Raw genomic sequence first — 27,322 nt, 5'->3', positions numbered from 1 at the left:
ATCCAATATGCTAGAACCTCACCATCTCGTCTTACCTTGTAGGCTACAACTGTAGTGTACTCCTTTGAACAGCAGAGACACAAACTTGTTACCAGACACACTGAAATCAGTACTTTGTTTCAGTGATGGATACTCTTTGGGTATTCCTAGTGTTCAGGGGTTGTGATGGGCAAAAGAATCAGCAAAGAGAGAGAGAAGAGATGTAATTTACTCTCCTAGAAATTAAACACTAAATTTGGGGAATATAATTGTCCCCCTCCCACAATGAATGGCTATTGATAGATTAGGTCCAAATTCTGCTATGCTACCAGTGGCTGCAGCTCCCTTAACTCCAGTGAAGTTGCACTCAAATATGCAGAGCTGATAATCTTGGCCCATGTTTCCATAAACTGATCACATTCCTTCTACAGGCATTTCCTTATTTTGAAAAATCAATTAAGGTTTTGAATTAAGTCTTGGCTCTGCACAAGCCTGAGCTCCTGGTTACACAAATGTATTTCTGCCACATGCTCCATTGTCATGGAAGTTAGCTACCTGGGGCTGTCGGTCTTTCCCAGAATCAAGTGTTTGCAGTGGCTTTTACTCTGCACACTTCATTTCAGCAGCCAAATAAAATAACCTTCGAGCACCAGCCTAACTGTTCCCTGCCAGTCTCTCTGCCCCAAATTGAGCTGTTTGTTGGCCTTTTATCTGAGGATCAGGTGACCTGCTGATGATCAAGTGATGCCTGACATCCAATCAGTCACCTGGGATGCATCTAATTAGTCAGAGGTGGGGCTAAGCCAGCTCCCCTAAAGGGCCACCCTACCCTCTGGCACACCTTCAGTCTGTTTTCTCCAGTGCATCTTTGTGTCTCTATCCAGGAAGAGGCGGAGCAGCAAGGGACTCGCCCCATTTGTTGCTCACTTCAGTTCTGTGCCTTGCCATGGAGGAACTGAGTTGGGAAGACAAACTTGGAAGCTTTGTAGCACAGTACACCCTAGACTGGGGGTTCTCAAACTGGGGATTGGGACCCCTCAGGGGGTTACGAAGTTATTGCATGGGGGGGTCACAAGTTGTCAGCCTCCACCACAAACCCTGCTTTGCATCCAACATTTATAATGGGGTTAAATATATAAAGCGTTTTTAATTTATAAGGGTGGGTCACACGCACAGGCTTGCTGTGTGAAAGGGGTCACCACTGCAAAGGTTTGAGAATCACTGCCCTAGATCGTCAAAGGCTTGGACCAGCGTAACTACATCCATCAAGTGCAGACGCTTGTGTGTTTTTCTTCTGTCCTTCAGAATGGAAGCTGCTTGTGCAGCTCATGGGGTGGGAGAGCAGCACATGCTTTCTGCTTAGACTAACAAAGGAGGAGAGGGAGGGAGAAACCTCCCATGCAAGATGCACAAATCCAGCACAGAGTGTAAACAAATGGCCTGATACAAAACTCAGTGATAGAGTACAAATATAGGCAGGGTGGTAAGAGATTGTTTCTTCTACTGGATTAGGCCACCAGATAAGATTTAGTCATGGGGGTGGCACCAGCCGATATTTCAAGAACTGAGTTTATAATGTCCTTTCAAATCTGCTACTGTGTCTCTAACTGGCTGTAACTTGCTGACAATTCGGCTTTAAAATTAAAACTCCAAACAGATATGTGATTTAACTTTTAAAAACTCTCATATGACATGTTCAGAGGCTAGAGAATAATAGGATTTCCAAAGCCTAAGAGATCATATATGCAATCTGTTCTTAGGTTACTTTAAGCATCTTTCAGCATCAGGCCCCAAGCAGGCAAGAGAGATCTAAGTGGTGTGTTTGAGTCCAACAATATGATGGCATGGATGTGACTGCAAGACAGCTGGAGTTGTAAGGCTCCTGAATGGTACACTGGAGAATTCAGCGGCAGAATATAAATGTAGGAAACAGGCTACCATCCATTGCTTCTGAAAAGTAGAACTTTATAGTAATTAAAGTTGTTTGTCGCTACAACATTTTGGTGGGAAAACCTATGGCTTTTTTTAAAATTTATTTGGGCTCTCTTTTAGTCTTTGCAACCAACTGAGCAAGGTCTTTCACGATCTCTTAGCTTTGGTTCTATCTGTCCAGGGCAATGAAGTGTGGGATGGCTGCTGGTTTTTTTTTTAATGGCTTTACTAGTTAATGGGTTTTAAATACCGTTTTTGTCTGTAAGAGTTGTATTGCTCAAAAGAACGTCACTGTACCTTGTTACATTGTTCATACGCTTTTGTGTCTTTTACCACTTTTTCCATGACAATCAACCAGTCATACTGATAAGTGTTCGAGATCTCCAGTTTTTTGTTCATGAGGTCTGGAAAGTATGTAATATCCTTGTTGCAGGGTGAATGTGCTCCCACCAAAAGATTTGGAACTTTGTAGTCCAGTTAATTTTTCCCCCCCCTTTCCCAAAAGGTATCAGAAAGCAGCCGAAGAAGCTACTGCAGAGAAAAAAAGAAATGTAAGTATTTATGATCCTTCTGGAATGAGAAGCATCATGTAAATTAGGGTAACTAGCTATGTTACACCTTTCCTGAGACTGCTGCTCTTGAGGGAAGCTAAACAACCCATACATGCTCTGTGGCTTTTTTGTACTTTGTGTTTGCAGGAATACTTGGCTTAGATGCAGTGTTTGCCTTTTTTCACTAAGGGCTTGCTTTTGGCCTGTCTTCCCACACTAGGTTGACTGAGTCACAAGGAAGTCAAGTGACTTGCCTGAGGCGTCACACTGAATCATTGGTTCAGTTCTAAGTAGAAGCCAAGATGCATCTGGCTCGGAGTCCTCTGTTCTAATGACAAAACATGAATGACCACCTCTGTGTTCTGAGCTGTAGGCAGCTGTATGGTTTCTATGCTTGTTTGCTCATTTCTTATCTAAATTTTGAAGCTTAAAGGGATGCTGTCAGCTTCCAATAGTTCTAATTTGTTATTTTTCTTTCTAACTGCAGAATCCATTTCTCTGAAGTAGATTTTTAAATCATTTGGACTTTCTTGCCTTGGGGGAGAAGAGCCATTCTGTTTGGCTCTGCTATTACCGTTTCGCTTCCTCCCACTGCTCTGGGATCAGGGGACTCCGGTGGGTGAGAATGCACTAAGATGGCAAGTCTGCATTTACAAGCAGAATCTCTGCTTATTCTTCATTTAAAATGTACAGGGTTAACTACGGTGTCCAGAAGGAATGAGCAATTCCCTCTCTGAGCATGCTTCCTCAGTCATAAGTGAGCAATTCGATGGCACGCTTAATAAGCATTGGGTGTCTTGTCTCTGGGTCACTGTAGCCAGGGCAAGAAAGACCAGGCAGGAACCTGTTCAACGCTCCTTCATTCCCATACTCTGTCAGGTCTCAGTAAGTCTTTGGATGATCATGTAGGTCAATAATTCTTGTTTAAAACAGTTATATTTAAACCTATTTATAAGAGCAAGTTATGGGGTGCTTTGCAGGATGTAATCGCTCAGCGTTAATAGGGAAGAATGCCAGCTCACTACTGGAAGCTATTGCATCACTTGTATGGGCAGGGCAAAGCAGAGCCTAAGCACAGAATGACTCATGGTATGATGCGTGCCAGAACTCCATATCCAGCAGTGCACCTGGGATTCAAGGAGACGTTAGCTGCAGGAACTTCAGTGTCTAATTTTGTTCTGAAAACCCTTCACGCGGGGGACCTTTGTTAACTCTTTAATACATTGTGCCATTTTCCCTACAACTTTGGTACTTGCTTTAAATACAGTGAGCAAATAAACTCATCTTTTCCTGAAGCTTAGGTGGATTCTAGTTAGTTTGTAAAGAAGCATTCAGAATGTGACTAGAAGAGTAATGGGGTGAGAGACTTAAATCCCAATATAGCTGCTAATCCTGTTTAATTCCCTAAAGCCTTGCAGACCTGTTCTACTTGCAGTTAGTTTCACTTATGGTAGGATCCATAAGGAGCAGACCACAAAAATGCAGCGCTGGCAGGTATTAGATGTGAATTTGCTAAATGCGGGGTTCTGTTTGCACGTGGGGTAATCACTGTTGAGCAGAAGTAGTCTGAAAGTACTTGAATCTGAGGGGTAGTATTACTGTGGGTCACTATCAGCTAACCCAGAATATGTTCTGTTGGCTTATGGCAGTAGTGTAGCAATGCTTGTAGGATTTAACTTACGTGCATGAGTGTGTGTCGTTCAGTGATCACAATGTTACCTTTAGTAGAAGAATTAAATATTCCACTATATGATCAGATTTTATAAATGGATGAAAAAGAATTGTAATGTTTAATTTGTATTGGGTGGTGTAAAATATTGTGTTTAGAGGCCTGTTGGCACTGAAATGCTGCCACTAACTGAAAGTATAAAGATTTGCATAAATCCAAAGTAATAGTGGTTTCTGAAAGATAATCTTTAGTTCTTGGAATAGATAGTTAATTGTTCTCCCTGCTTCCCTTAGAGCAGATGGAAAACATTGCAACATTTGGCATAGCACCCCTCCACATGTGCCTGCTTTTCCCATTGTTAACATAAGTCTCTAATTCTAAAGTCTACTGGTGTTGATTCTGTTAGATCTCCTTAGTGTGTGGATTCAAGCCTTTTGTGTCTTTAACTCTCATTAGACCTTGATTCCCATTTTTTCCTTATAAGGCCATCCTGTTTGATCACTTCCTGCTTCAGCTTCTAGCTTTTCTCTTCTCCCCCTCCCCTATCTTAGATGCTTTCTCCATGTGGCACAGTTGTAACTATTCACAGCTGTCTGAAAGAGCAGCGGGCTAAGATCAGCACTGAGTCTTTACTTCCTTTTGTACAGAAAAGAAGTGCTTTAATGCTTCATCAGGCAGTTTGACTGGCATTAACTTCTTGTTCTTTTTAGAACACAGAAAATCTTCCTCCTCATTTTAAAAGGGGGACTCTGAGTGTGTTAAAGAAGAAGTGGGAGAATCCAATATTGGGAACAGAGTCTGGGACAGAAACCCTACAAAGCAACTGTACTGAGGTTAGGCAGAAGGTTGCCAGCCCCAGTGTTGGAGTAGAAACCAACCCTGCTTCTGAAGCAGAAACTGACCAAACATCAAGGGTCTATACTAAATCTCAACTCCGATCGCCTTCTGGAGCCTTTGACCAATTGAAATATCCAAGTGTTGACAGCAAGGAGTCTAAGATCTACTCACTGGAGAGTGATAAAATGGAAAATTGTGTAAGAGAATCCAGACAAGAAGTAGGCAAACCTGAGGCCAGTGAAAACCCGGACTCTTCGGGGAAGATAGAGAAATATAACATCCCACTAAACAAACTAAAGATGATGTTTGAGAAGGGCGATGCAACTCAAACAAAGGTAAGGATTATATAACTTCAGACCTTAAGAGGCTAAAAATTAACTGCCTCCTGGGCATCTGAAAACTCTCTGCAGGGGGTGGTTCAGAGCTATTAACTGTACAAATGGCAGTTTTATTCATTACTGAAGCTGAAAAATGTATTTTGAAGTGGTTGGTGCTAAAGAGCTGAAAACTCTGTGGATGTCACTGACTCTCCATGTATGCAATCTTGTAACTGTGTTGGTCCTAGGGTATTAGGGAGACAAGATGGGTGAGGTAATATATTTTATTGGACCAACTTCTGTTGCTGAGAGAGACAAGTTTTTGAGCTTACACGGTACTTCAAAGCTTGTCTCTCTCGCCAACAGAAGTTGGTCCAATAAAATATATTACCTCACTCACCTCGAGTCACTGACTCTCTGTTGGAGTTCCACAATAGCAGGGAATTCTTCTTTTAACATGTTAATCTGGGATGGATAGATTATTTCTCTCATTTTTGGTTGGATCCAATCGAAAACACAGAATGGACTGGTATTTGAGAATTTTTTTTTTTTTTTTTTTTTTTTTTTTTTTTAAAGCAAGGTGGGGCTGACTGCTTCTTAATTTCTCCTATGGGCACTGAGCAGTGAGTCATTTAAACATGATTTGGTGTGTGTGTGTGTGTGTGTGTGTGTGTGTGTTTTTTAACAAAACTATTAAGCTCCCTTTGTGAATAGCTTAATACCCACTGCTGTGGGACAGAAAGGTCTGCCAAAGCTACAGGGAAAGTCTAAGGGCTCACTGTATATTGTACTGAGCTGAAACTCCGTCTCCTCTTTGCTATCCTCTCATCTGTGTATCTGAATAAATGTTTCCTATCAAAGAAAATCCTCTCACAGAGAAAATAGCTAGACGAGCTCATGCCTTTACTAGTTTTGACTTGCAAACGCATAGGGCTTGCATTTTCCTACAATTGCTCATGAAATTTGATCCTGCATGTGGACGGCAGATTTTGTCCCCAGGGAGAATTGCTTAACTAGAAAATGAGTTGCATATGCCAGTGCCTTACAACAGAGTCCTGGGGCCTTAATGCTGGTGGATTCTCCAGTTTTCTCCTCATTTCTTATTATTTCTGCCTTTGTTTTACTCATGATGGTTTTATTAGATTATTCAGTAAAACAAAGCAAAAACTTGGACAGGGGAGATATTTACTTTAGATATGAAATAAAAGGGGTTTGGGGGACAGAATCTTTGGGTTTGGCTGAATATTTGGTCTGAATATAGGCATTCAAAATGGTTTCTCACATTAACCGTTTAAATCTGAGTTTTTAGTTCTCATTAAAATTTGTAAGAGCTGCCTTTGCTGTTGACTCCATCCCTAAGGTGCTAATTACAAGGAGCAGTAGCAAGGTGTGACTTTGGAGATTTCTTTTCAGGAATTCATTCTCATGGGCACAAGTTTCCAGAGCACATGAAAACTCCACAGGAAAGTACCAGTTTTCCAGCTAAACTTGAGTAACTGTATCTGAGCCTTGGGGGAAGGAAGTGTGTTTGAGCTGACCAAACTACTCGTCTTTAACAGCTGGAATTGGTAACTGTATGTCATAGATAAGTTATTTGAAATTCGGTCACAGCAAACTGGCTAATACAGAAATTGACCCCAGCAGTTCTGAAAGTCCTGAAACTTTGAAGGATTCTTCCCTTAAATTCCATTTTTGTCCACTCAAAATTAATTTTGCACATGCATTCCCTCCCTCAATCGAACTTATAAAGGCAGATGTCTACATTTTTTAAAATGTAGGGGAAAGGCCTTTGTTGCAACTAAAAAGCACTTCTGTAAGTTTTCTGGCCCTGGAAATTTTAGGGGTTATGAGGGCGATATCATGCAGATACAGTCATGCAGCATAGGGATATACTTTAGTTGCATTACAGTTGGGAACAACTGGAGAAGCAGCACGAGTCTGGGTAGTTTCAAAGTGCAGTGTGCTCAGTTCTGTAATTGAACATGGATAGCTCCTAAACTGATGGTCCTGACTGTCCCTGCCCCTTATGTCCTCACCTGCATCTGTTTGTAGAAACAAAACTATCCAGACTCTCAAAACTGAACAAAAAAAATGGCTGGATTAAATTTTGCCCAGGGATGCCGCACCGCCTGCACAAGTTCTTCTTTTCTGTTCAGATTTTGATCCAGCTTCTGAATCTCAGAAGCAAGACAAATGTTTATTGCATCTTTGGGAAGAAAGTACTTCTAAGCATATCAATAGCAGCCTGCCTGAGAAGCGGGTGTGGGACTCAAACCGATGCCTGAAGCAAAAGACCAGCTTTCCTTTATTGGTTCTAATGTCTCAAGTCTTTGGCAATTTCAAAGATACTTCAGTGTGTCACAGTGACTCACATCCGATAAGGCACACAAGTGCAAGTAGTAGAAGAAAGTCAGGAGGAGCATAACGTAAAACTTTCCAATCAAGCGTTAAGATACGATTGTCCCTTTTGAGTTGTTCTGAGGCAGGTACTTGTTCTTTTTGGCACTGTTAATCTGATATGCAGTGACTTGTATTCTTATGTTGCTATATAAATTAGGTGTGTCGGAGAAAAACAGAGTTCTCACTATTTGTTTAGGTACAGCAAGTCAGATGTTTTATTAACTCTCACATGTGCAGAGGGAGAGAGCTAAACAGGTCTCTCACTGGTAACTAATTACAGCAAGCATTTATACCTTTCATTACAAAAATAATGAGGGACAGCAGCATTTTGTTTATACATAGGCCATCTTGATATCTCATTTCCTCAGTTGTTTTGACTCTTGCCAACATACAATTATTTTCTATTACCTTATCTACACAAGGTCTTCTACACTTTATCTATGCTGAGGTCATCATGACTTCTTACACAGTTCTTTCTCACCCGCCTCACACAATCCTCGCTTCTACAAATCTCGCGTTATCAGGGTTACAGTTAGCCTGACTCTTGCTAACAAACGTCATGCATTACAGTTCCCTTCTGTCAGTTCTTTTCTCTGCTTCCACAGGTGTGGTTTGCCTAAAGCAAGATGAGTTGTTGGGCAAAAGACCAAATGGAATGGCAACACTGCACTTGCAGCATCTTTCATCCAAGAAACTTGGGGCTTTTCAGAAATTGGTTTTAAAAAAAATTTTTTTTTTGCATACCCCATTTTACAGATGGGGAAACTGAGGTGCAGCAAAGTATAGTACTTTGCCCAAAGTGTCGCAGCGAGTTTGTGGCAAGTGTCTTACTGAATCAGGTGAAGGTATTCCTCCCCAGTCCTTTCTCCCTCCCCCCACAAATGCACATGTACAGTTGTTGGGGAGGGCTTAGGAGATTGGCTTGAGACATTAGTACACTTGTTATGTTACTGCATAGCTACAGTCATGACACTGTCTACTTCCAGTATTTGACTCTGATTTTCTGCTGCAGTGAATTCCAGTTTGACAATATACTGAGTGAAGTGGTATTTCCCTCTCTTCTAAACTTACTGCCCTATAACTAGTGTCCATTTGTTCCCATGATGGCATAAGATGAACAAAAGAAAGGACTATACCTCTCAAACTTTGAATCATTCAATTCCCTGCTAAGCAGAACCATAGTTACTTCAGCACCTGTCTCTAGATTGTAAACTCCTTGGGGGCTGTGACCAGGTTTTGCTCTGGTTGATAGGATAACCAGTACAGTGTGCTTTCATGCATAATGGAATGAATTACAACACTGGGGAGTATTTTGCCCAATCTGGTTTAAAAGCATCATGAAAGAATTTTACTTTAAGCTTCAGGAAGCCCTAGCTTTTTATTTTATTTCTGTTGATGTGTTTAGTCTACATAATCTCTGAGCGAAGATTTCAGGGAAAGTTTGTTCAAATCAGTTGCAGTCTGCTGACAGGAAGGAGGATGGGGTATGTAGGGAGGAGGAGGAGGAGGAAACCACTCCTTAAGGAACTCAAGGAAGCTTCTAGACTTAGGCATCTCTGTTCTTAAAAAGTATTGTTTGTCATCTAAATGAGAATAAAATCTTGTGAGTATCTGGATTCCAATTATATACCTGAGAGCTTCTGGTTTAAGAGAACTGTGGTTCTTTAGTACTTCCAGATGCACTTACCTGATCAATTAAACTTTCTTCCTGGGTCATATTGTGCCCTTGTAAGAACTTGTTTGTTCCACCTTCCTTTCTGCTAACCATACCCAATATAAAGAAGCATGAACTTTGTGTTTAACTCTGCAAACTAGATGTCTGTTATGTCTCCAAATTTATGCTAGTAGGAACTTTCAATAGGCTAATGCAGCCGATGTTCACCTTCTCCCCCCACTTCCCAAAAGGACACTATTCCTTAGCAGCGCTCTCCCAAAAATCTCAGCCTAAAATACTCTGTTTCATGTACTGAGAGAAAAGAGAAACTGTTGTCTATACTTTAATCCCAAACAGTAAGGTTTCAGGCACTTCAGAGTGTTGGCTCAGTGTGGTAGTGGTGGTGAAACTCAACAAGAATGTGCAAGCAAATCTTGGAGATGACTGAGGAGTCTGCAAATTCTTAGAAGTGCGTAGGCTCCGCTTGGGTGTATCTATCAGTACCTTTACCAGAAGGAAAAGGTTTGTTTCAGTAAAATGCTTTTCCAGTAAGAAACATTACCAATTTTCTAAACTATAGAAATACAAAATTTCTAACCTTGCTATTGGAAAACAAGGGATTTTCCAACTGCATTTTCCTTTCCCGGTGAAGTTCCTCTGTTCTGTGTGCTAAAGAGGCCTGATTTTTCACAGTGATTATCTTACAGTACAGCTCTGTTAGTATAAAACTGGAATTTCTATCAGTTTGGTGACCAGAAAATGAGAAAATTGTTGGAAGCAGGAAAAGAAATGTGTGGTTGGAGTGTTTTGCCAAATCTCCGCCCCCCACCCCCTTAATTTCCAATGGGCTCTGAGACTTAACTCTTCCTGGGGAGAAGAGAGCTCTCATCTCCTCCTGCTGTTTTTATAGGCTGACTTTCAGCTGTGAAAACATCCAGTCTTGGTGTAGGCAAACTAAACTCTGCACAGCACAGAGAATTCAGAGGAGCTGTTGAAACTTATTTCTATAATTGTTGGATATTTTTTTTATTGTGCACTAAAGTTTTATAGGGAGCCATTTGAGGGTTGATTGCAGCAAATACGTGTCAGCTCCTTCAGATTTGATCAGAGAATCTATCTATGCTGCTAGTACAAAACACCCTGGGTCAGATCGATGGTCCATCTAGCTCAGTATCTGTCTTCTAACAGCAGCCATGTTGGATGCTTCAGAATGAACAAGGCACTAATTGAGCAATCCATCTCTTCATCCTATCCCAGCATCTGGCAGTCAGGCTTGAGGTTGCATCCTTGACCATCCTGGCTAATTGTCATTGATGGACCTATCCTGCAGGAACTTCTTTCTTTCTTTTTTTTTTGAACCCAGTTATAGTTTTGGCCTCCACAACATCCCGTGGCAGCAAGTTTCACAGGCTGACACTGAGTTATGTGACTAAGTACTTCCTTTTATTTGTTTTAAACCTGCTGCCTATTAATTTAATTGGGTGACCCCTGGTTCTTGTGAAAGGGTAAATAACACTTCCTTATTCACTTTCTCCACAACATTCATGATTTTTATAGACCTCTATTGTATCCCCCCCCCTTAGTAGTCTTCAGTTTAAAAAAAAAATTAATCTTTTTAATCTCTCCTCATGTGGAACCCGTTCCATACCCCTCATCATTTTTTGTTCTCCTTTTCTGTACCTTTTCCCATTCTAGTAACTTTTTTGAGATGGAGCGACCTGATCTACACATGGTATTCAAGGTGTGGGTGTACCATGGATTTATATAGAGGCATTACATCCAGCATCACAGCCATGTTGGTGGTTTATCCTGGAGATCTGAGGCTATTTTTTATGTCCAACACCAACCTATTGAAGTGTCAGCCTGACTACCAGACCTAATTTGGGGGTCAGTCTGACTCTGATAGGTTCTGCTTATTGATTGATATAAAATGTAACTCTAGTAATCTGCTAAAGTTTTTGTTCTCCTCTGTAGTTACTGAATGGTAATGATGATGTATTGGTATCTTAAAACCTATTTATCTTTCTTAATTTTGCATCTTGATGAAATGATTGTTACTGAGCTTGTAAAATGTTAATTTACAAACTGGTATGAGTGCTTATATATATCCCTCTCTGGACATCTAGCTTGTAGGTTATGTACTGGAGATCAGCATCTAACATATGGCATTTTAGTTGTTTTTCACAATCAAAAGGCATCTATATGTCTGGAGAGGTAGGTATCCTGTGACCAAACTTGATATTGCTTAAATAGGACATCATCTGCTAGATTTGTTTAGTCCAGTAAAGGAGATTTGCTAGAGACACCTATGCATCTCAAAGGATTATGCACAACAATCTCTGCCTTGTCCAGACACCTCATAGGTGGGTTTTGTCTTACAGATTTTTCGGGACCAGAGTAGGACTACAGGTAGCAGGAGAATCTCTGAAAACAGCTTCTCTTCAGAGGACCTTGACATCTGCTCTGGAGAGAGGAGCCATAATGTTTCAGGTTGGTAGTCTCGAGCCATTTGGGCCTCCTTGAGCACTGGATTGGGACTCAAAGGAGTTGGGTTCTTATTCCCTACTCTGCCACTCTCCTGCTGGGTGACCTTGGGCAAATTGCTTCACCTGTTTTCCCCATCTGTAAAATGGGAATAATGATACTAACCCTCCTTTGTAAAGTGCTTTGAGATTTACTGAAAAGTGCTAGATAAGAGCTAGGAATTATTGATGATTATGAACACTAATAAACTAAGCTCTTTTTTTTTTTTTTTTTTTTTTTTTTTTTTTACATAATATCTTTGCATCCTGTATCTTTCTCCAGAATCCTACGGAGAAACTGGGGCATGGGAGAAAAAACTTCATAGCAGAGCTAATAGAAGCCATATCTCTTGATTCCTAGTCCCATGTTCTATTAGATGGTTGTACTTCTTCTCTTGGAAAATAAACTTAATTTAGAAACCAGAGAAATAATAAACTCTTTCCCCTAATTCCCTGCCTGCCAGTATTTCCCTTGTGACCCAGTACTGTGAAATTCTTCATGTTGCTTTAAATCCCTCCAAAAGTTATGCACCTACTATGGAATTCTTGACTCATGAACACTACCTTGTATTGTCCAGGTATCTTTAAACAGCTTTTGTTAGGAGTTGCTATAGTTCTATGTTTCCAGCCTATGGCTAGCATTGAACTTTACTTCCTAGTGCTGCAAACAATACCCTTATCTGAGCCAGGCTAGAGAGAGAGAGCAATGAAAGGTACCATTCTTACCATTGTACACTCTAGTAAAACCTTGTGCCATTTAAATTAAAATGAATTTTTCATTTGAGGCTGGGTTAGTTAGTGAAAAGTCTCTTCATTTCTAGTTCTCCACATCGTGGTCAAAACTATTATGTAAGTGGACCTTAACTGGGAAGCTAGTTAGTTGAATAATCAGAGGTGTTGGGCCCTTAAATATTTTCCCTGTCTAAAATAAAGGCTGTAAGATAGTGGTTAACTAATGTAGAGAAAGGATGGCTTGGTAATTTGTGACCGAGCACTGGGAGTTAAGAGATCTGGGTATTATTAACAGGTCTACCACTGTGGCCTTGGACAAAATGCCTAATCTCTGTTCTTCCTTCTCTTATGTAAAATGGATAGCTCCTGCCCATCTTGCCAGCATGATGTGAAATTAGGTTTAGTTATTTTATGAAGTTTTTGTTTTGAAATCTTCAGATGGAAGACACCATGTAAGTGGTATTTGGGGATTAAGCTTCACCGTGTGTGTGTGTAAATAACCCTATGTTCCTTCCCCTCTCCTCCTCCATCTCCTCCCCCCCCCCCCAAAAAAAAAAAAAGTCTGGGTACATTATTGGTGTAATGAACAGTCTTGCATTACCATTATTTTCTGGGTTAAATGTATTTGAACCCATTTGTTCTCCTCAGCACTTTTCACCTGCTATCTGCTTGATAATGCCTATATGTTCTTCTAAGTACAGATTGTTTTTACTGTCTTTACTGCTCAGGAGTTTACTGGCTGGATTGTGCCAAAGCAGATGTTAACTGCACATTCTGAGGTGCTGCTTTTAGTAATCAGTTGTATGTGCGGGGTAGACTGATACTCCTGGTATAGCATAAGCCATGGGGTAGAACATCTCTCAAGTCTGGGATTCCCATGCATTTTGAGAGTGGAGGAAGAAGAGACCTGAATCTTTTTGAACAGAAGATTTTACTATTCAGTGCTTCACTTATGAAGGTTACTCTAACCATATAACATCCTTGTTCCAGATCACCTGGTCTGTAGCTCTCCAACATTCAGCCCAGACAAGCCAGAGAGTAGAAGAAACCTGGAGATACCTCACCTAACAGAAACTTCAATAAAGGATAGACTGGCAAAGTACCAGGCAGCTGTGTCCAAGCAAGGCAGCTCCACAGGCCACGTGGTACGTCTGTGAAGTAGTGGGTGTCCTACTGGTGTAGCCCTGAGGCTAGTAAATGGTTCTGATGGAAACTAGGCTATTAAAATGTAATGTTCTCATGTTTGATGAGAACAGAGTATTCATTGTCTTACTTGGAATTAAAAGCTGTCTTCTGCTCTGAAGAATTGAGAAAACTGCAGCAAGAGATGTGTACTTGCCCTTTCCTGAAATAATCTTGATACTTTCTAAAGATCCAACTGGTGACATGCTATCTGAAGACCCTCCTTTGAAATGCAACTGGCCTCTTTTATTTTTCTGCATGTCTGTAGCACTCTGTATCTGAGGATCTCTGCATGCTTTAAAAACACTAATGAAATGTAATCTTATGAACCCCCTGTGATTTAGGGGAAAGTGAGATATGTGACTTACCCAAGATAATACAACAGAGTTCAGATCTCCTGACAGTCCTGTGCTTTATAACCAGCCATCTTCCCCTTTGCAACCATTCCTCTTCACATCCCTTTTCTCATCTATTCATATGAACTCAGCCTGTTGTTTCTTACCTGTGCTATTACAAAGATCTGAGCTGTCCTTGTTGGCCAGATATCTGAACAGGAAATGAGAAGCTAGTGAATCACAGCAAACTGTATTGTAGCTAAAGAAACAACAAGAGTCTAAGGTTATGCACCAGAAAGAAGGGGTGTCAATTAGAACCATCAGCTGCTTTGTTTAATGTTAGAGGCTTTTGTTGATCTTGTGTCTTATAGCCATACATTCCAAGTGGATGACAATATTTCTAGGTAGAGAAATTAGACTGGTGACTTTTTGGCCTCCAGTGTTGAAGAGTCTCCAAGTTAAGCTTGGGAAGTGTTTGTGGTTCTTAGAAGTGTCTATATCTAGAGATGCATTTTGAATCTTGCTGCTGGAACACCCCAGGCCAAGCTGAAGGGATTTCTCCATGCCATATGCAGTGTGGGTCTAATTCTCAAGCCCTTGGGCAGTAATTGAAGTAAACTTAATGGCATGAGCTGCAATTACTTTCAGCCAATGTAATAAATCTGCTTAACTGCTAATACAGATTTTAGATCATGCTTCCCTGTGTTACATTCAGTTTGCTAAATTGTCTTTTCCAGTTTGTAACAGAGATGGCTGGGGTTCACTGACTAAACCATTCCCTAGAAGCCAGCAGCCAGCCAGTTTAACAAATGGACTCCTTTAGGTTTTGTTCACAGTGAAGTCCAGACCACACCAGCTGGAACACTAGTCTGGCTTGGTGTCCCATTGTGAACACCCACCTCCACAAGGGGTGCAGTTACCAGCACTGGTGCACTGTCTACACTGGTGCTTTACAGCTCTAAAACTTGCTGCGCTCGGGGGGATGTTTTCACACCCCTGAGTGAGAAAGTTGCAGCGCTGTAAAGTGCCAGTATAGACAAGTCTTAAGTATGCTGTATATTTTCTTCTAAGTGTGATAGTATAATCCCTTCATAACACTGCAAAAAATGCTTGGAAAAATTACTTGTATTTAAAGACCTGTCATATTAAACACTAAGGTTCAAAAAGATAGGTACTAGCATATAAATCCTTTTTTTTTTTTTTTTTTTTTTAAGCCTTTTGATGTCCAATATGCTCCTGATGCCTGGCAACTTCTTTCCCCTGCCACAGAGAGGCTGTCTCATGAAAGGCATGAGCCTTGCATTGCCACAGAGTCTGATTGATCCGCCAAAGAAGCATGAGGTTTCTCTGGGGTTTTTTTAGATGAAAATTTGAAAGACTTTTCTGTAAAACTTCCTAAAATGAGACAAACTTTGAGAAAGATGAAGTTCCAATTTGTCATCTGGCTGGTTGGCATGCACTGAAGCTAGAGTAGAACTCACTTTCATAGTGCATTAGAGAATAATACATGTTCCTTGCCCTGAAGTGCTTATGACCTAAATAAAATAAAACATGGTGCAGCATTTCAGGTAAAGGAAGATGTGGAATTATCCAGAGTGACAACAAGAAAGAAAGAAGTTGGCTTTAAGGAAAGACTTGGTTGGTTCTTGGTGGAAAGGTATTTTGATACTGTGATGATGGCATGGAATAAAAGTTATACTCCCTTTATTATCCTAAACTTCCTCTCCCACCTTGGTGTATTTCACCCATCAAATATTTGTCAACTCCTTTGTCCTCTTCCCTTTAGTCATCAGCTGTGTGTTACAGGACATAGTATTCACAAGACTTCTTTTAAGAAGAAACATGGAAAGCTCTCTCACTCTAAGGGGAAAAGAATGTCAACACTCAATTCCTTTGTTGTTCTCTAGAATGAGATTCAAGCCAGTGACAGTGAAATCAAGAGTTACAAATCTGAGCAGAAGGAGAATGTGCCACCAAGTCCTGAGGACTCTGTTTCCCATCAGGATGGGGATAAGGTAAGATGTGTTCATATTGATTGAGGATCAAGAACTCTCCTTGAAATGGAACTGCTTGAAGATACACAACAGGCATTTGGAAATTGAGCTGTACTGGCTGATACAAATTATCTGCATCCTGTGTGACATGACTTTGAGATCAAAATTTAGGATGGTAATTACAAACCAGCAAGAGAAATTTTAATTTGTAAGACTCTCTAAATAAAAAGTCCTTTGTGTGCAGAATATCTAGCTATTTTTTTATAACTTTATCTAGAGAGGGTTGCGCTTGAATCTGTCAAATATCGTAAATGTTCTTGATGTGGCAGAATCCTTGAATTTCATAATGGTGGCATATTGAGAACCTGGGAGGAAGAAGCATTCCCTGATAGCAGCAGCAGCAGCAGACTGGAAGTAGAGCCTCCTGAGTCTTATTTCTGACTCTGCCATTCCTGAGTGACCTTTGGGCAAGTCACTGTACTCTTCTGTGCCATTTTCCCCATCTGTAAAATGGGGAAAACACCTTTTTAGGTGCTTTGCTTGCACACTTAAATTTCTGGTAAAGTGCTTGGGGAGCCTCAGATGAGAGAAGATGTCAGTGCAAAGTACCGGGTCACAATGACTTGAAAGTGGGTCACTGCTGCAGAGTTGCCAGATCTTGGTTCATGTAACTGGCAACCTGATTAGCTTTTTTGTTCCTGCTGTTTAAACTTTAGTTTTAAAATGAGTACTTTATTGTGTGAATAAGGGACAGTAATTATATAAACTCTCAAGGCATCTGTGACTTAAATGGGGGGATGGTAGAAGGGAATAAAAGTAGCCAAACAATAATAATTCAAATACAGTGCATTACAGGCTTTCTGAACACGTGGCAGCCTAATGCTGGGAGGGCTTTTAAACCTTTCCGGACTTCCCTCAGCAGACAGCCAGACTGTTGCTTTCAGCTTCTTGCTGGGAACTGAGCGAGTCTTCACATTTTAGCTTGTTGTGGGGTGGGAAAGCAGCCACCAAGGGGAGCCTCTTAAAAGGAAACCTATTAAATAAAAGCCGTTTCTCTCTATTAGACTTTCTGCTGTTGAACGGAAGGTTTGAATAAAACCCTCTCTCTGCTAGCTCTTAGAGTGAAGTTACTTTAATTTATAGGCATTCCTTTAGTGACTGACTTGATGTGTAATAGGAGCACAGTGTAAGAACCTACATTAAATAGACTGTTGTGTGATAGTAGGATGGTCACTTTGACATCACTGCAGGATAAATCTAGTGTCCCTGTCCAGGGCACACCTATTAAATGGCAGAAATTTCTGGAGAAAGAGAGAGGTTCAACAGAACCTTGCTTACTTGTACACTCATAATTCAAGTGCAAAAAACCACTGCTCCCCTCATCCTGTACATCCCAAAGTTTCAGTAACAGAGTGGTTAAAAATTATCTTTGTTATGGGTACAAAGTAAACTGTGGAATGCTTATAAGGAAGTATCATTAAAATTAAACTAGTCAAATGAACAAAGTATGTTATCCAAACTTGTTTGTTTACTTCCTCATTAATTTCCAAAGTGCAATCCTTTGCAATGGGTCTTTCAGTCATTAGTGTGAATTAGTGAGGTTCTGCTGTTAATCTCATTATGGCATTTTAATTCCTCAATGTGTAAGTATACTTAAGCTATATTTTATTTAACAGAGAGAGAGAACCAGGGTTAAAATAGCCCTCTAGAACCTGCATTGAGCTGTTCACCTGGTATGTAAATTATTCCGTATCTGAACCAAGCTTATACTAGGCTGCGTCAACAGTTCTGTTAATGAAAGACTCTTGTACTTCAGAGTATGTATGTGTGTGAGCTGAGCAGAAGGTATAAACCAGTGAAATTTGTAAATCCTTTTCTAAAGAAGGATGTAGAAGACAGACCAAGCAAGTTTGTTCTAAACTGGGAGCATCACAGCTTGTAGTTTTAGGGGCAAACTTCCAAAATCAACAGTCACTTAGGCTCCTATGTATCCTTGACTACTCAAAAAGTGGCAGTGAGGGAGGTCCTGAGGAAGGTGAGAAATTCAGAACATATGTTTTGTAGCCAGTGCTAGCATCGTTGAAGTTCTTAGCTTAGGGTGGACACTGGCTAGTAAACAGGATTTTCTGTTTTATTGTTCTATTAATTGCCCATTATTTTGCTACTCATGCTGGGATTATCCATTTATAAATTTGAGTCTGTTAACGGGTGAGCCCAGCTGACTTTCATATGGTTCACAGTATAACATTACTTTTGCAGGTTTTCTTCAGGGAGAAGAGTCTGGGTTTCCACTCCAATCTTTCTGAAGATAGCACCAGTAAGCACTCATTCTCCTAGCCCAATAAATATAGAGTGGGCAGGTGGATGGCAGGATGTGTTGGCACTGTCTACTTGTATGCCATGCTTATGTCAAGATGAGTTTGCCCTTAGAACCCAAAGCTTCTGGAGGAAACATCAGGCTTCCCATTTAATCACAGGGATATGCTGGTCAAGACTGGATTTCATTTAACTTTATGAAGCAATCTGAGCATAAGAACTTGGATCCTAACACACATAATGGAAGCCCACTCACATTATCTAGGCGCCTTCTTGTAATTTTGTAGCACATATAAGCCAGTTGTTTGGTTAAAGTGGACATTTGTTCATAGGCCTGTAATGGTCAGCCTTGTCTTATAAACTCCCATTTCCAGTGGTTTAGAAATTGGCTTTAGAATTTGCTGATTATGAAACTTGTCATATGATAGCCCAGAAGGAGAAGATCTTCTTCATAAAATTTGAATAAAATTGGGACTCTGTGTTTTTTTTAAATTATTTTAAAGATTGTTACTTTTGAATATAGTAGTCTTAATTCAACACTTGCAACCCCTTCAGATTCTTGGGAATTTTCCAGTAAAAATCTTGTGCTAAAACCTCAGCCCAGCCCAAGACCTGGGAATTTTTATCAGGTTTATAAATTGTTTTTTAACTGTAGTATTGAGACAGCTTTAATGCTTGCTTGATAAAGGCTTTATGTTTAACCCCAGCAGTGCAATTCTCCCGCCATTTGGACTTAGTGTTCCAGAGCCAAATACAGCAAGCACTGTAGCCAACAGATTAGTCAATAAATATATTAGCAGTAGCTGATTGACTAAAGTGCCTTCCAAAGGTATTTAAGCACATGTTTATAGCCCATTGACTTCAAGCTTAACTTTAGGCATGTGCTTAACCATTTGATTAAACGAGCCATATTTCCCAGAAACGAGGTTAGTGCATACTGAGAAGCTGGCAGCTATCTCATTCCCTCAACACAGCCTCTCAATCATTTGATAATTTCAGTGCAGAAAAAGATGAGTAAATATATTTGCTTGCCCTGGCACTGATGCTTTAGTCATACACGTTTAGGAACAGACAGACCTTTAAGTCTTTTTCTGACATAATTGCTACATTGTCTTACCAGACTGAACTTCCTAGGAGTTTCTCGTGGCTTTTAAAAATGAGTTTAACAGAACTTTCCTTCCCCTCCCTTCCCCAGTTGAACTGAACTCGCAGAGTGAGACTGAAGCCAAGAGACGTGTCTACACAAAACAGCAGAGCTCTGATTCCAAACCAGCCAACCAGACTGACACCTCTCCACCAAAAGTAGTGAAGGTACAGTAGCTATTTATTTCCTAAGCACTAGCAACAGTTAATACTTAAGCAAATCTGATTGTAACATAGACTCAATCCAGCCTATGAATCTGTGTTTGCACTCCCAAGGGATCTTATGCTATTGATCCATCAATATCCAAACTCTCTTCAGCAGAGAGCTCTTTACCATAGGGCAAAGCTGGAGTTTGTCTTTATTTTGACATCTTTTAAAAAAACCTCATGTTGGAACTAACTCCTGACAGAAAAGAGACTGGATATAAAGGAACTTTGCCCAGTGCTCAGCATAGGGTTTTGAGTTCTGAATGGAAAAGCATCTCAGCACAATTGTAATTTAGTTTTTTAAAGATGGAGTTTGTGAGCTGCCTGACAGCTGCCATATTGTTAAAGGGGCCCTGTTCCAGTGACAGTATGGGAATACTAATTTGCTTCTGGGATGGGAGGAGAAGTTTTGAGTACAGAAATCTGGATGTAGGTCTTGCATTGACAAGCTCTTGGCTTTCCTTAAGTCAGAGTTCCTAGAGATTTTCATCTAGGTCCTGATGCTAATCTTTAAAACCCGCCCTGGGGCCTCGCTGTCTGCCTTCCTCCTCACCTCAACCATGATAGCAGCTGCAATCAAGAAGGTATTCGTAGCTGAGGGGCTCAGTGTATAACTCCTAGGAGCTGGAGTCCTGGCATTCTCAGAGGCAAGCCCTTAGATGTGAAATTCCCTTCCACTGGAGATCAGGATGAGTCCCAGTTTTATCATCTTTAGAGCCCAGTATGCTGCTCCTCTCTTTACCCAAGCCTTCCTTCGGTAGTGATGGCTGTAGACCTGCTCCTGACTTCCTTGGATGTAAACAGGCAAGAACAACCCCAATATAACTGTAGCTGAGGAAGCGATGGGGAATTTTTGGACAGGGATTTATTTTCTCACTTTGAGGCACACAGATGTTATGTGATGAGCACTTTAATGATATCTCAATAACGTGATGTGAGGTGCATCCTCTTCACACATGCTGTCTGACATAAGAAGTCTTATCCCTGCTCTGCCACAGACTTCCTATGTTACTCTTGGGCACATCACTTCACTCTGCATTTTCCCCCCTTCTGTAAAAGAGGGACAGGTATAGTATTTATTTTATTTAAGAAGATAGCAAGATTTAATTAATATCACAGTGCTGTGAGCACCTTTTCTGAAAGGTGCTGTATGTGTAAAATTTGAGATGGCAAAAATGCCTTTAGGATTGTATAACTTGGAAGGTATTCCAGTGTGTGTTCATATGTAATCTGCTTATCCTTTAAGTTTATGGTTCTTTGTGCTTATTTCAAAAGTATCTGCTCACATGATAAAACCCAACTTGGATCTCTACCTTCATTAATAGTTGTTGCTGCAGTTTTTAGAGAACAGCCCAGATGCTGTTGATTTCATGTAAGGTTCCTATTTCTCTTCCAGCTTCTGTTTCCTGTTCCTGGTTCCTAATCTCTACTCCTGCCTTCTGCTTCCCTTCTAATGTGAGCTCAACTCTCGGCTATCTCTCCAGCTCTCCTTTTTTTTTATTAACTGGGCTTCACCCTCCTCTTGTAGTAGCTATGTATAGTAATGTCAAGGAAGGACATTTTTCTCTATTCACCCCAAAAAACCACCTCTTCAGCAGACCAACAGAGGTCACTGTATACCCATGTAAGTTCCTCCTCTTAGATGGGGACGTGTATTGCAATAACATATGCTAGCACTATGCAGTGCAGCCTTGCAGTTATGCTGTGTTGGGAAGAAGGGCAACTTTTATTGGTAAGGAAGTTAGTAAAGGCTTGTTCCTTTTTGTGGCAAGGGTGGGTGAGTAGATCTTCGTCTGGGCTAGTAAACTTCAATGGCGTGTTCTAGAGCTTGCAGTGACTCACTTACACAGAGGTGAGAAGATTGGTGCAAAGGGTCAGTGCCTTGAAGTTCCCTTTTAAAAATAAATCTCTTGAGGCTCTGGGAGTTTTTTGAGGTTTTCTATCAAATTCTCAGTATGGATTAGTCCCTTAGTGTCATTTCAAATACCTAATATCAAAGTTTATTTTTAAAGTTCCCAATCTAAGTGCATTAGACTAGAAATAATATATAGCAAACTGCCTAATTATGTGCAACAATAAAGTTGTGACAAACCAGTTTAAATCAACTGGCTTTGTTCAGCAACCTGATCCTCATCTATCATAACCTTCAGTTCTTAACCATGTCATCATTTTATTTAAAATACAAACTAGACACCAACCCCTGTAACTGTCTCCTGTGATGTTGCACTTCCTGCTTCCATATCCCTTAACCATCATATTCTTCTCTTAAAGGCTTTTAGTAAACTTGTAGTAGAACATGCCTTTGCAACAAAGCTGACCATATCTAAGTGTGATTTTTCTGTACCCCTTTGACACTGGACCTAGGTAACTTTCTATTCTGTTGCTAGAAAAGCTGTTGCAATCAGGTCAGTCCAGAAGGGCCAGCTTTTTGACTGGATATTCAATATGCCATTTCCTCTTTATTAAGCTTCCATGTTAAGTCGCCTCTAGTAGGTGTGTTAAGGCGTGAGGAGCATCAGGTGACCTCTTTGGACATAGAATATCACCTCCTTGATGCTGTCAGGAGACACATTCTGAGGTTATTCCCAAGTAGCACAATGCTGACACTTGATACTTACTAGTTTATCCTTAAGATATTTCTTAACTTTTATGGGATGTTGCCTCTGATGGAGTACACGCACTGTTACTAGTCTGTCAACATCAGGGTTAACTTTAGTTATCTGTTGTGTAACTTTAATTTTAGTGAAACTGCAAATCCCTAAAAGCTGAGTGTAGCTAGTGCCTTTGCTGGAGCTCTGAAATTTTTCATATGGGGATAGATACATTTCTTGCTGCCCTGAACTACTGAGACTAACTTTTTAAAAGCAGGCTGTAGGAATAAATTACTGGTTTAATCAGAGTTTGTATGGAAAGTTGCCTAAATGAGCCGCCTTCATTCCTAAAGCCATAAGCATTTAGTAAAACTTACTCAGCCTAAACCTTTGAGCAAACTGTTCCCCCCCTGTCGTCGTCTTCTCTCCCCCCACCCCATGTTTGTTTGGCCTTCTCATTACTTGTTCCCCCCCACTGAGCTTCTTGTATTGCTGTTCATCTCACTGGGTTTTTTTGTTTGTTTGTTTTTGTTTTTTTAAACTTATCCCCTCATGTATTTTTCCCCACTTCCTCATCTTTCCCTATCAGCAGGTTTGAGGCGGAGAGGCTAGGACATGCAAGGTATTAAACACCTGTGGCTGGCCTATGTCAGCTGACTCTAGCTTGCAGGGCTCAGCCTGCAGAGCTGTAAAATTTCCGTGTAGGCATTTGGCCTCAAGCAGGAACCTGAATGTCGACACTAAAAACGTACAGCCCTTGAGCCCAAGTCGGCTGACGCAGGCCAGTTGCAGGTGTTCAGTTTCAGTGTAGATTTACTCAGTCTCTTGGGAATGGCGTGATAGAGCTTACTTTATGACCCATGTGAGAATTTTAACATTTCCGCTGTCAATTCTTGACTATTGTTTTACCTCAGAGGTTTAGGTGATAGGAGAGCAGAGAGGGAGAATGCAGGATAGGCTCTTGCTATCAAACCAAGGCAATGAGCCTGTAATAGGTCTGCTTTACTCAAGTAGGGTACAGGGTACAAGTAGGGTTCAGAGCTGCTAATTATTAACTATTAAGTAAGTTGTTTCTGAGAACTCTGGAAGTCTTGGACAAAACCCAAGTCAAGTCTCCTCACCCACTAGTTCTTATCCAGTTAACAAGCCCTCTTTTCTTCCCTTAGAAGTTTCAGTTGCCAGTGAAAGAAACCTGTGTTGCGTGTCAGAAGACAGTGTACCCAATGGAACGTCTCTTTGCCAACCAGCAGGTGTTTCATATCAGCTGCTTCCGCTGTTCACATTGCAATAGCAGACTCAGGTAATCTGTGCAGAGGGTGAGGTATATGTGTGTGTCAGTCCTTTAGAAGGAAATTCAACCTTCCTAAAACATAACAGGAAGCTGAATACGATACTGTGCAAATGTTCATTTGTGAATACAGGCAGCTGTAGTTTAGTTGATTGAGCAAGGGCCTGGGAGTCAGGTTCTACTCCCAGCTCTGCTGCTAACTTGAGCATGACCTTGGACATGTCACTTGAATTCTCTATACTAGTTTTCCTATCTGTAAGATGGGGATAATACCTACCTGCTGTAAAGATCTTTGAGCACTTAAGAGGAAAACCCATAGAAATGCCTTTTTTATACTGGGTAGGAGCTTTCCTCTGGCGACACCAGGTCAACACACTATAAAACTTGCTTTTCTAAAAACTTTAAGATGTTTAATGCCAAGTTTTTCAGTGATCTAGCTAAAATTTGGGCCTTAATCTACAACTGATTGAGAGACATGCAAAGGGCTAACATTTTGTTTTCTTGAACAGTCTTGGAACATATGCATCTCTACGTGGGAATATTTATTGCAAGCCTCACTTCAATCAGCTCTTTAAAGCCAAAGGCAACTATGATGAAGGTTTTGGGCACAAACCGCACAAGGAACTATGGGTAAACAAAACTGAGAATGAAGAGTCCCTGGAGAAATCTGCCCACACTGTAAATACAATAGAAGGCCCTCAAAGTCCGGGAGTAGAGGATGCCCCAATTGCAAAGGTGGGAGTTCTTGCAGCTAGCATGGAAGCAAAAGCTGCAGCTTTGCCTGGAAGGGAAGAGAAACCAGCAGAAACAAAGAAACTGAGGATTGCCTGGCCACCTCCATCAGAGCTAGGTAGTCAAGGAAGTGCATTGGAAGAGGGTATCAAAGTATTTAAGCCAAAGTGGCCCCCAGAAGATGAGGTGTCAAAGCCGGATGTGGACCTGGATCTCAAAAAGCTACGAAGAACATCCTCACTGAAGGAAAGAAGCCGTCCATTTACAGTAGCAGCCTCATTTAGAACAATGTCTGTTAAGGGCCATAAAACAGAGAATGTATCTTCTCCTTCCAAAGCAGATAAGGTCATGTTCAAACAAAATGAAGAACTAGAGAGTGAAGCAGTGATGGAAAGAAAGCGAAAGGAAAAAAGAGCTGAGAATGGGAACATCCAGAACACTGAAGAGAAGAATAAAGAACTGGAGGAAGAAAGAGGAAGGGAAGTGCCTGATATCATGGCAGACAGGGAAGAGAACTTGGTACAGAATGGTCAGGTGGGTATGGAGACAGATGAGGAAGAAAACGCCACAGTGCAGCAGCCATCTCCAAATAAAGAAATATTTGATTCCAACTCTCCTAAACATTTCAGCTTATTGAACATGGTCCCTGCTAAGGAATTATCCCCTAGCCAGAATAGCAAATCCAAAGATGTTGTGTTCTGGGAAGATGAAGATGTGGAAGATTTGTCTGTGGAAGAACAGATCAAGAGGAATCGTTACTATGAGGAAGAGGATGAAGATGAAGAATAAATTGGTCTTTCACTAGAAAACTTGCTGCAAGGTGCTGGGCCTTAAATTGGTGTATTAGCTTTTAACAAGCAGCTGCCCTCTGTGAAAGTGATGCTATCCTGCACGTTGACACATTAGGGAACAACAGAATGTACAGATATGATGTAGAAAAGTACACTAGAAACCTGCAAAGATCATGTCTAGCTGTATGGAAACATGTTTGATCTCTTGGTGTGGGACAGCTGTTCCTACATCAGGTAATCACAATTTACAGCATGAGAACACAAATCTATTCTATACCCTGGTCATTGTATTTTATTCTTTTTGTGCTTTGGCACTTATTCCAGTAACAGTAGTTTGCAGGATTCCACTGTACTCCCAAAGGTGGTATTAAACACTTTCTGTAATACACTATTATTACCACTATGAATGCTACTGCAGTGCTTAGGGACCAATTCCAAAGGGACTTGCAAGCCTGCTTTAAAAATGATGACTGAATGCACTTTAATACATGTAAAGGGCACAGTTGGGATGTTTTCCTCATGAAAACACTAATTTTCTTTGTGCTTAGTATCTAGCAACTAAAATATATTAAGTACACAGAATGCAATGTAATTCTTTTTATTCGCTTGCTCTTGATGAGTGGAAAACTTCTTACTTTGCACTCTGCTCTCCTGTATACACAACTAATTCTAAACTGGAATTAAGAGGTAGTACAGCCCTCTGGCTGGCTAATGCACCAGTGTGCCCCTTGCTGGAATAGTAGTGCAGATCAAACCCAATGATGACTGACGATACTCTTGAAGACAAACCACCCCTTTCACAGGAGTCTGCATTCCATGTGCATTTTCTGAGGTGACTTTTTTCTACTTTTAGATTTCATTCCCTCTTCTGATTCACTTAAAACTGCAAATCACTTTTTTGTAAGGCCTTTTGACAGTTATTAAACCCTACTTGTACCAAACTGCTAGAGATCTTTTTTTAATAGTTACAACTGTGAGACTTACACATACAAAATCTAAGAGAACTAGACAAACAGTGGGATTCTTTCTGGGAACTGGTTTCTAGCAAAGCTTTTAGTACATTTTTAAACTTGACAGGATTTATTTTACAAATAATAATATGAATGGGGGGGAGGGTTTATTCCTACAGTAGTTTATTCTCTGTACTGTATTCACTTGAGAATTAGTCCTAACTATATTTTTATAGAGGTGTAAAATATTCTACTTTCTTCCAATCTTGCTAAATATGAAACATTTGTATTCAATAAAGCATTGTAATTTACTTTGAACTCTAAGGCTGAAGCCTAATTATGTTTTTGTTTTAACTACAATAAGACAGTATATAAGATGACGTTGGTTGAGAAGGTTATGAGTTATCTTCTCTTAGCATTGAAGTCTTCATAATTTGATTTCATACCACTAGGTGACACTGTTGGACCACTCTAGCCAGTTTGGCAAACTGGCTAATACACATGCTTCTGGAACAGGGATTAAAAAACAGGATAGATCAGAGGGACAAACTTGTTTAACCCTTTCATTCTTGATTTTAAACAATTCTTAGAGAAAAGGACTTGAAGGCACTTCCCTAGTTACATGTGCAGGTCTGGGGGAAACCAAGTGACTAGTGGTAGCTGTAAGTGGAGCTCCTTAGGGAAGGGGCAGACTGGGAAGATCTGGGAGGAAATACAGTAGGGAGGTAACCAGCAGCAGTGAGGAACCACTTATGCAGTAGGGGGAGAAGTCTAGTAGGGCAGTTGTCTGGCCGGAAGACATTTAGCAGCTATAGAGACATGGTGGCAATGCACAGTTGCATGAGATGCTGGCTGGCAGGAGGTGTTGGGTACACAGCCAGGCTAATAAGCTGATCTGTGAGCTGTTAATCATGTTCGGACTATAGAGTTAAAGAATGCATTTGTCTATTTCTGATAAAATGCAACTGGGGCTTGATTCTCCCTCAACCCCATGAAAAATACAAACTCCTATTGAAGTCAGTGAAAGCAGCAGGTGCTCAGCACATCTGAAAAGCAGGTCCTTGGCCTATGGAGGTGAAGAGTAAGTACAGTGTGCTGTCTTCCTGTTTGTTCAAGACTTTAATGTTTCAACATTTAATACTCCAATTCAGATACTAAGTATGAAATCACATTTGTTAGATGTGCCCAATACCCGTCCCA

At 40.7% G+C, this 27,322-nt stretch overlaps 1 protein-coding gene across 1 annotated transcript in view; it reads left to right on the top strand.

Annotated features, from left to right (window-relative positions):
* LIMA1 (LIM domain and actin binding 1) overlaps nt 1-26,440 on the top strand; it is a 38,756-nt gene extending 12,316 nt beyond the window's left edge. The window contains 9 exon segments of the mRNA XM_054012531.1: nt 2,417-2,462; nt 4,842-5,303; nt 11,721-11,829; nt 13,584-13,738; nt 16,018-16,125; nt 18,364-18,421; nt 19,616-19,731; nt 23,528-23,661; nt 24,159-26,440. Of these exon segments, the coding sequence (XP_053868506.1) occupies nt 2,417-2,462; nt 4,842-5,303; nt 11,721-11,829; nt 13,584-13,738; nt 16,018-16,125; nt 18,364-18,421; nt 19,616-19,731; nt 23,528-23,661; nt 24,159-25,170 (2,200 nt within the window). The 3' untranslated portion in view covers nt 25,171-26,440.
* Nucleotides 26,441-27,322: the final 882 nt, after the last annotated feature.

Source organism: Malaclemys terrapin, chromosome 23, assembly GCF_027887155.1.
Source record: "Malaclemys terrapin pileata isolate rMalTer1 chromosome 23, rMalTer1.hap1, whole genome shotgun sequence".
In the NCBI taxonomy this organism is placed as follows: Eukaryota; Metazoa; Chordata; order Testudines; family Emydidae; genus Malaclemys; species Malaclemys terrapin.
Note: the sequence above shows the minus strand (reverse complement) of the source record. Positions and strands in the feature narration are given on the sequence as shown.